The 13478-nt window shown below is 48.2% G+C and overlaps 1 protein-coding gene across 3 annotated transcripts in view; it reads right to left on the reverse strand.

The window, feature by feature from the left end:
• Window positions 1–13478, reverse strand: part of ANK1 (ankyrin 1) — a 190446-nt gene that overhangs the window by 91224 nt on the left and 85744 nt on the right. The window contains exon 1 of one of the 3 annotated variants that reach the window (XM_081129095.1): window positions 4099–4279. The exons of the other annotated variants lie outside the window; for them this stretch is intronic. Within the exon in view, the coding sequence (XP_080985221.1) occupies window positions 4099–4137 (39 nt within the window). The 5' untranslated portion in view covers window positions 4138–4279. Of the gene's footprint in view, window positions 1–4098; window positions 4280–13478 lie in introns of those variants that run through there. 3 annotated transcript variants of the gene reach the window in all.

Consider the following 13478-nt stretch of genomic DNA (forward strand, 5'->3'; position numbering starts at 1 on the left):
CTCAGCAAGGCATGTGTGGTGGAGGAAATATTTCAGAAATGAGGATCAATCTTTTGGATACCCAGAGAAATCAGACTCAAGGTTCAGTCCCTCAGAGAAACGTCTGTTTGTACCTGCTGATTCAGAAAGTCTATCAACTACTGTATGTATGCATATAATAGTATTTTCCTATGTTCAACTATTAGGAAAAATACTATACTATTCCCCAAGAATGAGAGTGTTAGAGAGACATATCTCCCACCTGTCCCACCTACCAAACTATCTTCCATAGCACAGTAAGTAATAGGATTTGGGATGAAAACCTGAGAACTGTGGGTAAACATAGACGCAATATCGATTAATGACACTGCTTGACTATTCAAAACCCTGAACCTAGGAAGTGAAGGAGATACTGTATTTATAACAGACAGACACACAGACGAATAGAGGGTAAGCGAAGCCCGATCTAGACTAGGCTGAAGAGGGTTCAAGAGTTTCCGCAGTTTGTATGATATAATAATGAAATTATACTACTATTACCAGTCATTGGGCAAATGTATTAACAACATAGTATCTTTTAATCCTCACAACTGGTGAGGTAAGTATAACGATTATCCCCATTTTAGAGGTGACAAAACTGAGGTCTGGAGAGGTTAACAACTTGCCCAAGTTCTGCAGTTAGTTAACAGTCAGGGAAAGCCTATGCCTTTCCATTGTCCTTGACCCTGAGGTACATTCTCGGCAATTTCAAACCTGAGGGTGTATAGACAACCCTGACAGATTGTAGCGCCTATGACAGGCTACGTGCCTTTGCCGATCAAACAGTTAATCCATGGCAGAGAAAGGGTCCCAGCAGATCCCCGCTCTGACCCCTGAGCCCTGTGTCAAGGCCAAGACTGGCCTCTGAAAAGGAATCATCTTGTTCCAGTCCCTTTTTTTGCTGATGATAGAACTGATGGTAAAAATAAAGTGACTGGCTAAAGTCACCTAGATAGCTACAAGTGAAGTTCCATGGCTCAGGCTATTTTACTTTCTCTTTGGTCTTCTCTAGGCATAAAGGAGTCAGGACATAAGCAGGATCCTCAGGGTATCTTACAGGGGAATTTTGGATAATGGTGTCACTCTCACTGTGCATCACTCAGTTTAAGTCTACAATATATTTACTGAGGTTCTATTTCAAGTCCAGGATCCTGCTAGGGCAACGGGAGAGAGAATAAATCAGAATACTGGTCCCTGCCTTCGTGATTTGAAAAACAAAGTGACTCAGTTATAAAGGGGTCACCTGTGCATGCATGCACCAATTGATTCACTCTACAAGCATTCGCTGAGCCCCACCCAGGTGTCAGGGAATATTTAAGCTCCAGAGCAAATGGCTCTCATTGGAATATGAAACCCATTCTCACCTTCTTGCTCTCCCGAGCCCAAACTGCCCATCTACCTAATTCAATTACCTCCAATTCAATGACCTGTCCTAGGTGCAATTTCCAGGTGATTCTAGGAACAGTCTGTATGATTCAATAGGGTAGAGAGTTAAAAGAATCCAATATGTTCCCTTTAGAATATTTACCTGAGTAAATACTAACCAGGAAAATACCAATGACAATAATAATAACAATAACAACAACAACAATAAGAAGAAGAAGAAAACACTAACCAGAGTATCTCTGGGCTGTGATAAATCAGAGTAGTGTCCCTAGCCCTCTCTGAGCCCCACCGAAAGGAGACTAGAGGATCCAAAGGAGGCTGCTCCTTGTGTCCAGAAAATCAGTCCACCTGGCCCTATATCCTGTATCATCACTGAGGAGCTGCCACCCTCTCTGAGCACCCCACCAAGGCTGCCCATTTGTGTCTTTGCCCCTTTCTCATCTTGAGCTTCATTTTAATCTAATTTTACCTGTGAGAAAACTGCCTGTGCCTGCATTGAGGGGCTAGACACATTTTGTTGTGTCCCAGCCCACCCAAGCCTGTTGGTTAATCCATATGATCTCCCTGAACTTCCTTTCATACCAAATAAGTTTTATAAAGCTCTTACTGTGTTGTAAGCACCCTACTTAAAATAATTCATTTGTTCCCCCTAATAATCTCATGAGGCAGGTACTTTTATTGTCTCCTTGCACAGATGAGGTGAATGAGTCAGAATGAAATTAAGTAACTTGTCCAAAGTCACACAACGAATACATGGCTTGGCCAGCATTTGAATCTAGGTAGCCTGCCTCCAGGGTCCTTCTCTTAACACCAGTGGGCCAATCATTTTCTAGTGCCCATAAGATTCCTCGCAAGTTAGGGTCCAGGTGGAGGCAGCTTCCACCTGCGCAGAGAGGCTGTGCCCCCTTCAGTCCTCCCTTCAGGAGGGGAATGGAATGAATTCCTCTTGGGACTCAAGTTGTCCTCAGGGCTGCTCAGGGAAAGGGAGGTGAACCCGTGGTTACCTGAGACACCCAGACTATTATTAAACTTGCACTTCCTGAGTGGGGTGATATGAATACAGCAAAAGGGAAGTCGCAGAGGGGGTTCCAGTTCCTGGGAGGGAGAGGCCGGAAGCATGCTGCTAAATGTCAGCTTGCCCGGAACACAGGAGCACTGAAGGCTTGGGAAACACAGAGGCAGGCAAAGTCCAGTTTCAGGTGGCGTCCGAGAACACCAGGGCCTCCTCGCACCTTCTCTGGGGCTCGAGACGGCCCGAGTTTTCCCAGGGCAAATCATGACTTACTTTGTCAAGGTCTTTCAGGGCAACATTCTTATCTCAAAAGATGAATGGAAACTGAGCTATTATCCATGTCTGTAAACAGCGATAAGGCGGTACCTCTTTCTCAAAGGGTCTCGTTTGGGCAAAATGCAGTTTCTTTAACAAAGTCATTGTCAGAACCCCCAGGGAGAGATTCTCCATCCTTTCCTGCGGGGACTGCAGCCGGTTCAGAAGACTGAGTCCAGCAGACAGCCTCCTGTACAGCAGGATGTGGAGCCGTCTGCTCGGCTGTCGGGCTGCCCTCCGCATCCGAGTGCTCCTCCAAACTCGGTGCCCGGTGTCTCCCGGGGCCCACGTCAGGCCTCCCGGGAAGAACCATCGGCTCCAGCCAGCTGGCACACCTGTGTGGCCCTGCCTTTACCCCATTGACTACAGAAAAACCCAAGTGTGCCCTGGGCCACAGTGTGTGTGTTTTCATTAGGTGTCTCTCTCCTTTTTCTTTCCAGAAGTTGGGCTGTTCAAGCTTTACGCATTGTCTCCAGGCGCCCCATCAGACTCCCATTGGCAAAGATAAAATGAGCAAATTAAAGGTGTCATTGAGGAAAAAATGGTGTGTAAGCAGGAGTCCTGGGTTCCCTTATCTCCCAGCGTTACAACTGCGAGGCCTGGAGGAAAACCCTGTCCCTGCCTTGTGCTCTCCCTGCATCGCCTTGGAGGCTGGGTGAGGCAGTGATGTGGAAAAGCCAGAGTGGACCCTGGTGCTGGGAAGACCTGATGGGAATCCCTGCTCTGCCACTTGCTGCTGTGCCCGGTACAAGTTCCCAAACCTCAGTTTCCCCATTGCTAAAATGGGGATCCTGGGGGCTGTGAGGACGACAAGTTCAGGGAAAGCCTGAGGTCCTGGGCACACACCGCTCTGCCTTCCTCTCGCCCCCATTCATTGCGCGCTCCCTCTGGACCTCGGGGCCCGGCGTTGCTGAGGTCTAGGGGTCAGGCGTGCGGTGGGCGAGGCGGTCCCTTCTCCGGCCAAGGCCAAGGCCATGGCATCCCCGCTGGTCCAGCTGGGTCCCTGTGCGGGGCAGCCCCGAGGCCCGACCGCAGAACCCGACCAGCGGGACTCTCCTCCTGGGCGAGGGGGACGCGGCCTCAGCCAGAGCCCCGCGCGCCCGCGCCCCTCTGGGAACCTGCGTGGAGGCTCCGCGCTCCCGCGCGCGCCGCTCGCCCGGGCCGCCTCCCGGCACCAGCCCCTGCGCCGCGGCAGCCTCCGGGCCAGAGGAATTTTCCTCTGGATGGTGCTGGAAGCCTCGGCGGCCGCCCGGAGCGCGTCCCCGCACCCTCCCGAAAGTTGGCGCCCGCCGAGCCCGCAGCGAGGGGCCCCGCGGCCCCCAGAGCGCCGCGCTCCCGGCTCGGCCCGCGGGCCGCTCCTCACTCACCGCAGGGTCTGGACGGGACCTGCCCTGTCTCGCTGCCATCGTCCGGCGCCCGCGCTGCAATCCGAGCCCGGCTCCCCGCTCCCCCTCCCCCGTTATCTGCTCGGCGGCGCGGGGAGCGCCAGCAAGTTACGCGGCATCTGGCTAAAAATACAGGCTCCGTGCGCTGGGCTCCGGCTCGCCCGGGTGCGGACTCCGCGCCCGCCCGCGCGCCCTCCAGCCAGCCGCTAATGGGATCTCTTCATTTTCTCTCCATTATTATGTCAGATGGGAAAGTTAATGGGAAGCGATCTCCGGAGGGACGGCACTCGCTGCCAAGCCCAGAAGAGGGGGTGCGGGTGGGGTGCGGCCGAGCTGCAGGTGCGGGCCGCGGGCGGAGAGCCGGCGTCCTGCCTGCAGGAGGGAGGTACCGGGTCCAACCGAGGCGCGGAGCTCCAGGCTGCGTGGCGCTCCCGCCCTGCCTCTGCCACAGGCTGCCCCGGCGAATGGGCCCCGGAGCCTGCAAAGACTGCCACGGTGAGCTCAGCAAAGTCTATTTATGCCCCATAACCAGTTTGCACGTTCTGAGCTCTTACACAGTTTCCTGAGATCCCAGCTAATCAGCCTATTCCAGATTCTGCCGGAGAGGGGAGGCCTGAAATGACGCTGAGAGGCAGGACGCAGATCTGTTACTACTGCCTCCCGCATCCCTCAAATCCGCTGGTGTTAATGAAATATCACTCAGGTCCGGAATAAGCTCCCAGTTTTCTGCCCTGGGACCACCCTCACCTTTTCCTGAGGTCATTTCAGGGGCAGATGTTAAAAGGATTTCTGGACTAGCCAAGTCTTGGGGATGACAGCAGGAATTAATTAAGAGCAGGCTCCACACTGAGTCATGAGAAATGGTCAGCAAAAGCAATGCCGGGTGCCCGGGCCCCTGGCAATATTGCTTCAAATCATGGCTGTTCTGTATTATCAGCCTGGCTTCATGCTCTCTTCAAATAGCAGTCTAGACACAATAACAAATATCCTTTTTCCACACCTCCTGCCCTGACTCATGGGTAAAGTAGAGCTGTGTGCCGGTGAGGAATTAACACATTGAGCACCTTAGATGATGGACTTATCGCATTACCTCATTTAACCCTCACAGCCACCCCACAATGCTATGTCAGTTGCATGGACAGAGAAACTGAGCCCAAAGAGGTTAAGAGTTAGGGCCAAGGTCACTGATAAAAAAAGGGTCCAACTGACCCAAAGCCCTTCTGTGAACAGCACTGCCAAGATTCCTAACAAATGCGTGCTCAGGGCCAGAAAGAGATCATGTGGAGGATGTTCCTGAAGGGTAGAAAAAACTCTGAGTGTTTTCCAAAGTAAGGTGCCATTCCACAGTCAGGAGCAAGTCCCAAATTAGTGGGATAAATAAAGATCAAGAGAAAAGGTCAGGATGTTGCCAAAAGAGTGATTTGCGCCCAGCCGGCGTAGCTCATCAGTTGAGCATGGACCTAGGATCCAGGAGATCATGGTTGGATTCCCAGTCAGGGCACATGCCTGGGTTGCGGGCTCGATCCCCAGTAAGGGGTGTGCAGAAGGCAGCCAATCAATGACTCTCTCATCATTGATGTTTCTATCTCTCCCTCTCCCTCTCCCTTCTCTCTAAAATCAATAAAGATTTTTTTAATTTTTTTTTTAAAGAGTGATCTGAAGTATACAGTGCAACTAACTCCTTCCTGTGTGGGTGAATAAACTAGTACTTGAAGACAGCAGCATCAGAATTCTCCAGGCCTGAGACCTCAACATCATCAAAGAATGAATTTCAGGACAGGCAACTTCTGAAGGATGGCTGGAAAATGCCCACAAAGGTGTACCAAAGGGCAGGGTGTCTGCATGGAGGAAGTCACTGCAGCCCCTTTCTCTTCCCATGCACACGTTTTTAAAACACAAGTCATGCTACAGGTCTCTTGCCCATGCCTCTTAAAACTGCCTCTCAGATCTGCTCAATCCTCTACATTAAGAGCTTCAATTAATAAATTATGGTTACTGGAACAGCCCTGATCATAGCCCAGTGGAATAGCTCATGGGATTCTAAAGCACTGTTCCAACATTAATATTTAGAAAGAGAGAGAGAAAATGCCCTACTCAAATGGAAGATGAATAGTATGTACAATACTTTCAAAACACTGATATAATTGACTTGCTCAATGAACTGAAAGACTATTATTTTAACAGTTATACTGAGGTATAACTGACATAATATAAACCACGTACTTAAATGTATAATTTGGTAAGTTTTGATATTATGAATGCCCCCATAAAACTACCACTACAATCAAGATGATGAACTTCCAAAAGCTTTCTCTTGCCCCTTAGTAATCCCTCTCTCCTGCTGGTTGACCCACATCCTTGTCAACACTTGGTATGGTCAGTCTTAATTTAGACATTCTAATAGATGTGTACTAAAATTTCAGTGTGGTTTTAATTTGTATTTCCCTAAGAACTAATGATGCTAAACATCTTTCCAGGGGCTTACTTGCCATCCACATATGTATTTTGTTGTTTTTTTTGTTGATCTATCTGTTCAAATCTCTTGCCCATTTTTAAATTGTGTTGTTTGTTTTCCTATAATTGAGTTTTGAGAATACCTGTTTTAAAGATGAGCTAAACTGAGATCTTGCAAGTAAAGTGAAATGTTCAAAATTAAATAACAAAAAATTCCCAGTCTAAAATCAGTACCCGGATCTTATAACTCCTAAGCCCAGTGTTTTTTATACCGTACAATGCTATGGATTATAAACAGTCACAAAGAAAAAAGAAGAGATCGTCACAGTGAGCCAGAAGCCCAATACAATCCATAGTACTATGAGAGCAATGGGAAAGATGCTGAGGTATTATCAGAGGACTTGAATACTCAGGACTGCCAAGAATTCTTTTTTTTCCGGGTAAAGTCTTTTTAATGGTCTTAATTTTGCAAACTGTCAAGATGACAGTTTTAATTGTACTTGCTTTATCTTTTTTTATCTTTTTAAAATTTTTCATTTACGGTTGACATCCAATATTATTTTATACTAGTTTCAGGTGTATAGTGATTAGACACTTATGTACTTTATGAAGTGATCCCCTGACAAGTCTAGTACCCACCTGGCATCATACGTGGTTATTACAATATTATTGCCGATATTCCCTATGCTGCACTTTAAGGAATTTTTGTCTTTAGCCATGACCTCATTAGGGTTAAAGCTTTGTAACTCAGACAGGCAAAGAGTCAGGCAAGGCCCAAGAGAAGAAGAAAGAAAACAATTACAGACATTTTGCGCAGGAAGGCCTGAGGTTAAAGGAACTGAGATGAGAGACACACATAAAGAGAAGACTAAAGGATACAGCCCTTAAGATGTAAACTCCTCCAACACTAGAGGCTGGACCACCAGCTTGGGGCTAACTATATGGTGCCCTCTCCCATGTGTGGTAGCCTGGACTCCATGATTCAATTATAAGCTTCTCATAGGAAGAGACAGCTTGGTTCAAACTTTCAGTATGTCCTATCCCTCCCCCTTACTTTTCCCACTGGCTCCCTGTGTGATTAGCATAGTGCTGGCTGGTGGTGCCAAATAAATGCTTGCTGCCTGATGTCTGAAAATGACATACCCACTGTTTCCATTAATCATAAGGAAACCGTAAGTCATGGAGTTAAACTGATGTAAAGAAGATTTAGATTAGACAGAAAGAACTTTCTGGATATAAGGATGTGACTTAATAAAACTCATTCAGAAAGGGCTGAATTTTTGCTGGGGATCCTTCAGGATAGCAGAAAAAGATAATTCATCATTTGATGTGGTATATAGAAGCACAGTCAACAAATTAACTTGTAGGGCTCTCTTTGGGTTCTAGGCATTCAGAAAGATAAGCCATTGTTTCCCCCCATTAACTAACTGCCCCTCCTCAACCCTCCATCCCTGCCACACCCTTAGACAATAAATGATCATCCTGTCCTTGCCTGTTTCCTACTTTTCTTCACACTTCAAGGGTGCACTTTTTATTGAAGGCATTTAGTGTGCCCAGGAGATCTGCCAGTGAGAGTCCCTGAATCTAAAGCAAAGGAATAGACAGGGATTGATGGGCTAAAGAAAAACTAGGGGTTCTCAGTGAGGATGCTGAACCACTTGTTCTATCCTACAGGTTCATGGTGTCCACAGGTTTTTTCCAACCTTGCTAAATATTTTACCAACTGTCTCCACAGCTGACAAGCGTAATGAAGTGCTGGAGGCTTCATCTTTGGAGTTCTCTCCAGACCACATTAAGCTACATCAGGAAGAGACAGTGCAGGGAGAAAGGGGGAAGAAATTCACTGTGCAGCTCGTAAAACCCTGGGGATAGAGTGGGAACCTAGGACAGTTTATGGGCCCCCTGCTGTGAATTCCCCTGTGAGGTTTTAGCTCTTCCAGAAACTGGGAGAACACTTCTTTTTTTGCTCAAAAGCCTGAAGCAAAGAATCCCAGGTGTGTGGGATTCTCAGCTGAATCTGCCTCCCAGGACACTTTAAGGGAACAGGAACAGGCAGCTTCCGGTGGTGGCCAGCCTGCACACAGCTGGCTCCTCTATAAAGGAACATCAGAGCTGAGATTCTGGGCAGACCCTAGATTCCAGAGAAGGGCCTCCTGACACCTCACACCCTGAGCAACAACCACTACTCTCCCCTACAGGTCACAGGAGGACAGATTGCCCCTCTTGCTTTAAGCCTCTTTGCAATCTACTCAGACTTGAAACCTACTTAATAACAACGGTACCTTTTGTTTTTCTGGGCAGGCAGCCTTAAATCACTCGAAGTTAGGAAGCCCACTGCAGTTGAGAAGCATGACTTGGGATAAGGGAAAAAACTTCTTGTTGATTTCCTCATCAGTAGAATGAAAACAGTTGGCCCACCTCTCCAGGTATTGTGAGAATAATCTAAAAATGCCTAGCACCACTTCGGGCACATAGTAGGTACTCAATAAATGACAGTGGACACTCTTTTTTCCTCCTTTGCCGCCTTTCTTTTCAAACAAAGCATTTGTCAAAGGTTAACACCTCCCTCTCCCCTCCCCCCCCAGATGTATGGGGTGGTACTGATCTTGTTTCTACCCCTGAAAACTAGGGCCTAGTCACTGCTTAGCCAAGGTCAAGCATACATGTCTGAAAACAGGACCCCAAGAGTCCCCAGTGCTCTGCTGTAGCAACTAGACCTCCTGGGTTTATAACGCACCATTTCAATTTCCATTTTCACTGCAGTGAGAAAACAATTCTCCAGTTGCGAATACAGCTGAAGCCCTGCTCCCAAGCCCTGAGTCTGACGGCTCCTCTTTCAGGAATGCTGCGTAGAGACCTGCTAACAAGTATGGCTTTGCTCTCCACCATTCTTCTATCTGTCCTGCCCCTCACCCACAAAGGGAGTGGCCCCAGCTCCTAGAGTTTCTGGGCACAGCTGATAAGGGTGGGTACCAAGAACTCCACCCTTTACCAAGAAAGGCAGGCTGGGTTATCGCCACCAGGAGCCAGCCATCCACCACTCCAGGCATTTGTAAACCATTAAGAGCATTACTGCTGGGAAAATGTTACTCCTCTTACAGACACCATAGCACCCTCCTACTCCAGCCCCCTCCCCAGTTACTTAGGAAGGAACTTTATAGAACATACACTGTGGCTGTTATGTTGAGTAGACTAAGAAATCTAGTCTAACTCCCTTCAGACCTCGTAATTCCTTTTTAACCTTTTTAGCAGTGAGAGAAGAAAGGGAGACGAAAAAGAGAATCTTGGTTGTTTTTCTACCTCACTTTGTGTGGTGAGCTCCCAGTGGCCAATTAGGGCGCCCCGCCTCATCGGAGCAAGGGATCCCGAGTGCGGGTCTATTTAGGGAGGTGATCAGAGTCGGGTATCAGGTCCCACGGTGCTGGCACTGATCTCTATCATGTTCCTTTTAAGAGGGTTGGCCAGCCTGGAGTCTATTTTTAAATCCATGAAAAAGGTGTTACATGGATTCCAGAGAGGGCCAACATTAAACCTGAGAGCACTGCAGGGGAGGTGGGAGAGAGTGAAGTTAAATCTAGGATTTTCTTCTCACATACACACAAGGGTTCCTGGGACCAGATATTGACTGTCCTTCCAAAGGGATCTCTTTAGTTGCAAGCCCACTAAGACATGACCTCAGGGGAACTTGATTTCCCACCTGTGAGTTGGAAAAGGGTTTTGCCTTCTGGGTCAATTTTTCAGTATTGAGATTTTGTTTTTTTATATCCCCACTCCCACTGTGAAAAACCAATGTGCTTTTCAAATCTATCTCTCATCAACCTCTCTTCTGATTTTCAAATCATACGCTCTGGACCAACCCCCCCTACCTTCCCAGCCGGTGCTGTCCCCACAACACTACAGAGCCCATAGCCAAGACTTTGCCAATTGGAGGAGCCAAGCAAGGCCTGAGCTCCCAGTGGTCTCTGTGCCCAGAATCCTGTCCCTGTGCTGGAGAGAAGGGTGGAGCGTGGCAAGTCAGCAGGGGACAGGATTATTTTCCCAATAGTGAGAAGCAAACAAGCACCCAAATGCCACTGTTTCTGATCAAATAACCAGATGAAGAGAACAGAATGTTTTAGGTACAATAACAAATTTCAGCTTTAGTATCCATTTCTTTTTGGATAAGAAATAGAACCAGTATTACTAAAGAACTAAATGCCTCGAGAACAAGCTGAGCAGTTCTGGGATCACCCAGGACCACCTGGGCAGGGAACAAAGTGTGAGATGAATTATCTTCTCATAGTTGCTCATCTCGGGACCCCGCACCCAGCACAAAAGAAGCCCTCACTACGTGTCTCTTGATTTGGAGGATAGGATTCTGCTCCCCAAGTCAACCAAATGGGAGCTTCTGCCCCGGCTGAGTCAAGACAACACATGTGAGTGTTAGCATGATGCTGACCACACACCAGAGGCTCAATAAATGTCAGCTGAATTGGAATCTGAAGGAATCCAACCAATTCGATTTTAAAACAAATCACATCTGTGGGAAAAGCAAACTGATGTTTGGGGATGGTTGACCAAATTGTTCATTTCCCCAAAAGCTCTTATGGCCTCTGTGGAAACAGCTTTGGAACCACTGTCATTTCCTAGGTGGGAAGTTACAGGCACTGCCCATCCCAGAGCCCTGGGCTGTGCTGCAGGAAAGCACCCGGCACCCTAATCCCCACCTCCAGCCTTTCCCCCATAATCTCCATTAGCATTGAACTAACTGCCAGTCCAGGCCCAGCTCCCGAGGCAATGAGGCAGACAGTTCAACAGCTCATCTCTCTGCCAAGGATGAGTTGGGATGTCACGAGGTGTATACATATCATTCTAACAGCACCCCCATCATCAAGTGGACTGGCCCATGCTGTCCACCAAGCTTCGTTTTCCCCACTGTGGGAGGCGCTGATTACATTCAGAAGCGACGCTTCAGACCACATTGCCTGGCGGCTGACGGGGGAGTCCAGATGCGGGTGGATTTACACACATTTGTACGAGATGCACTGCCAGAATGGTCCCATTTACTACCGTGGGTCCACTGCTTCCCACGGTGTGGAAACATGCCTCTGCAGCCTGTGGGCGTGGGAGGAAACTGCAAACCCAAACTCACTTCTCCCTGGGACATGCTAGTATGGAAAATGTTTTGTTTCAAATTGCCAAATGGACTTGAGGACAGGCAGTGAGCCCCAGGGTTCCAGAATTTTGAAGGATGCCCAAGTGTCAGTTCAGGCAGCCCTGCATGGCTGACCAGTAGGTCCCCTCAGGCCTTCCTTTATTTGAACAATTCTCCCCAAAGGGACAGAGCCAGGAAGAGGGACCCATCGCCAGCCTGAAGGATTCCAGAGGGGCCTGGGCTCTCCAAAGTGTGTCCAACCTCTGGAGCCAGGAGATCTCGCTTAGGGGAGGGCAGCCTTGGGATACCCACTAGGAAGATCATGCTGTGTGGCCCCTCCCATGCCCTCTGGCCCACAGCACCTTCCAGTAGTGACAATGAGATACAAATGAAACAGCAGGAAGGGAAAGGATTTTAAATTACAAGTCAGGTGCTATTCTAAGCATTTTAAATATCTTAACATGTTTAATCTTCACAATCACCCTAGGAAGGAACTACTATTATCATCCCCATTTGACAAAAGACAAAGCCAAGGCACAGGAATTTAAGTGGTTTGCCCAAAGTCACCCAAGGAGACCCTGAGGCTTCCGGTGGTGTATGAAGCAGAGTGAAGGGAGTTGGATTTTGCTTGATTACAGGAGCCTAAGGTATTTTTAGGAGAGGTGAGAAAAGAGAAATTCAACATTCTCCAGGAAGAACTGGTCGATCTTGGAAACTGAGTGCAGCTAGGACCTCTTTATTAATGTGGCTATTTTCTCTTGTCAGAAAACACCCCACCTACCGACCTGAAGTACATTTAATGCACCAGCCACTGACCTGAAGTACATCTGATGCAGAAGTGTTCAGCCACTGGCTGTATGAACCCAGGCCCCAGGGTCTAATGGAAGGTGATGGAGCTGAGACCATCTCCTCCCAGCGCGTTGGGGAATGGAGAGTTCTGAAACAACAGGTTGATTTTAATCCCCATCGACTCCAGTTGACTTCTCTAGAATTGTAACAATAACCTCGATAACACCCTCTTTTCACCGGGAGAAAGCAGCTCCAGGAAGCAGGTGCTAAACTTTCCCAGCTGGCCCTGGGTCCTCAACCCCAAGGAGGGAGAATAATGAGGTGGTGGAGTCCATGGGGACCCTCCATGGCCAGGGGCCTGATGGTCAGGGGGGACCCAGCTGGCCAAATGCTGACGGAAGAGGTTTCCTTTTTCTTCCTGGAGCCAAAACGTTTCAAAGCCATTAAACTCAATTAAATTACTACCTGCCCTACCTACCACCTCCGGCACTTCGCCATTCCTCACAACCTGACGACAGGGAGATGGGCTCCTAAGACAGAGAACAGACTCAGATACAGAGAACAGACCAACAGGTGTCAGAGGGGAGGGGGTGGTGCAGGGCTGGGTGAAAAAGTGAAGGGATTAAACAAACAAACAAAAAACCCCCCACAAAACTAATAGACAACAGCATGGTGACTACCAGAGGGAATGGGGCAGGGGGTGGGGGTGGGAGGAGGTGGAACATGGTAAAGAGGGAATAAACAGTGGTGGAAGGAGACCGGACTTGGGGTGGTAAACACGCAGTACAATATACAGATGATGTGTTATAGACCTGTATATCTGAAACCTATATAGTTTTATTAACCAATGTCGCCCCAATAAATTCAATTTTAAAAAATATCTTCTCGCCCTGGCCAGTGTGGCTCAGTTGGTTAGAGAATCATCCCATGCCCCAAAGGGTCTCAGGTTCAGTTTCCAATCAGGGCCCATACCCAGGTTATGGGT

Source organism: Miniopterus schreibersii, assembly GCF_964146895.1.
Source record: "Miniopterus schreibersii genome assembly, chromosome: 2".
Lineage (NCBI taxonomy): Eukaryota > Metazoa > Chordata > Mammalia > Chiroptera > Miniopteridae > Miniopterus > Miniopterus schreibersii.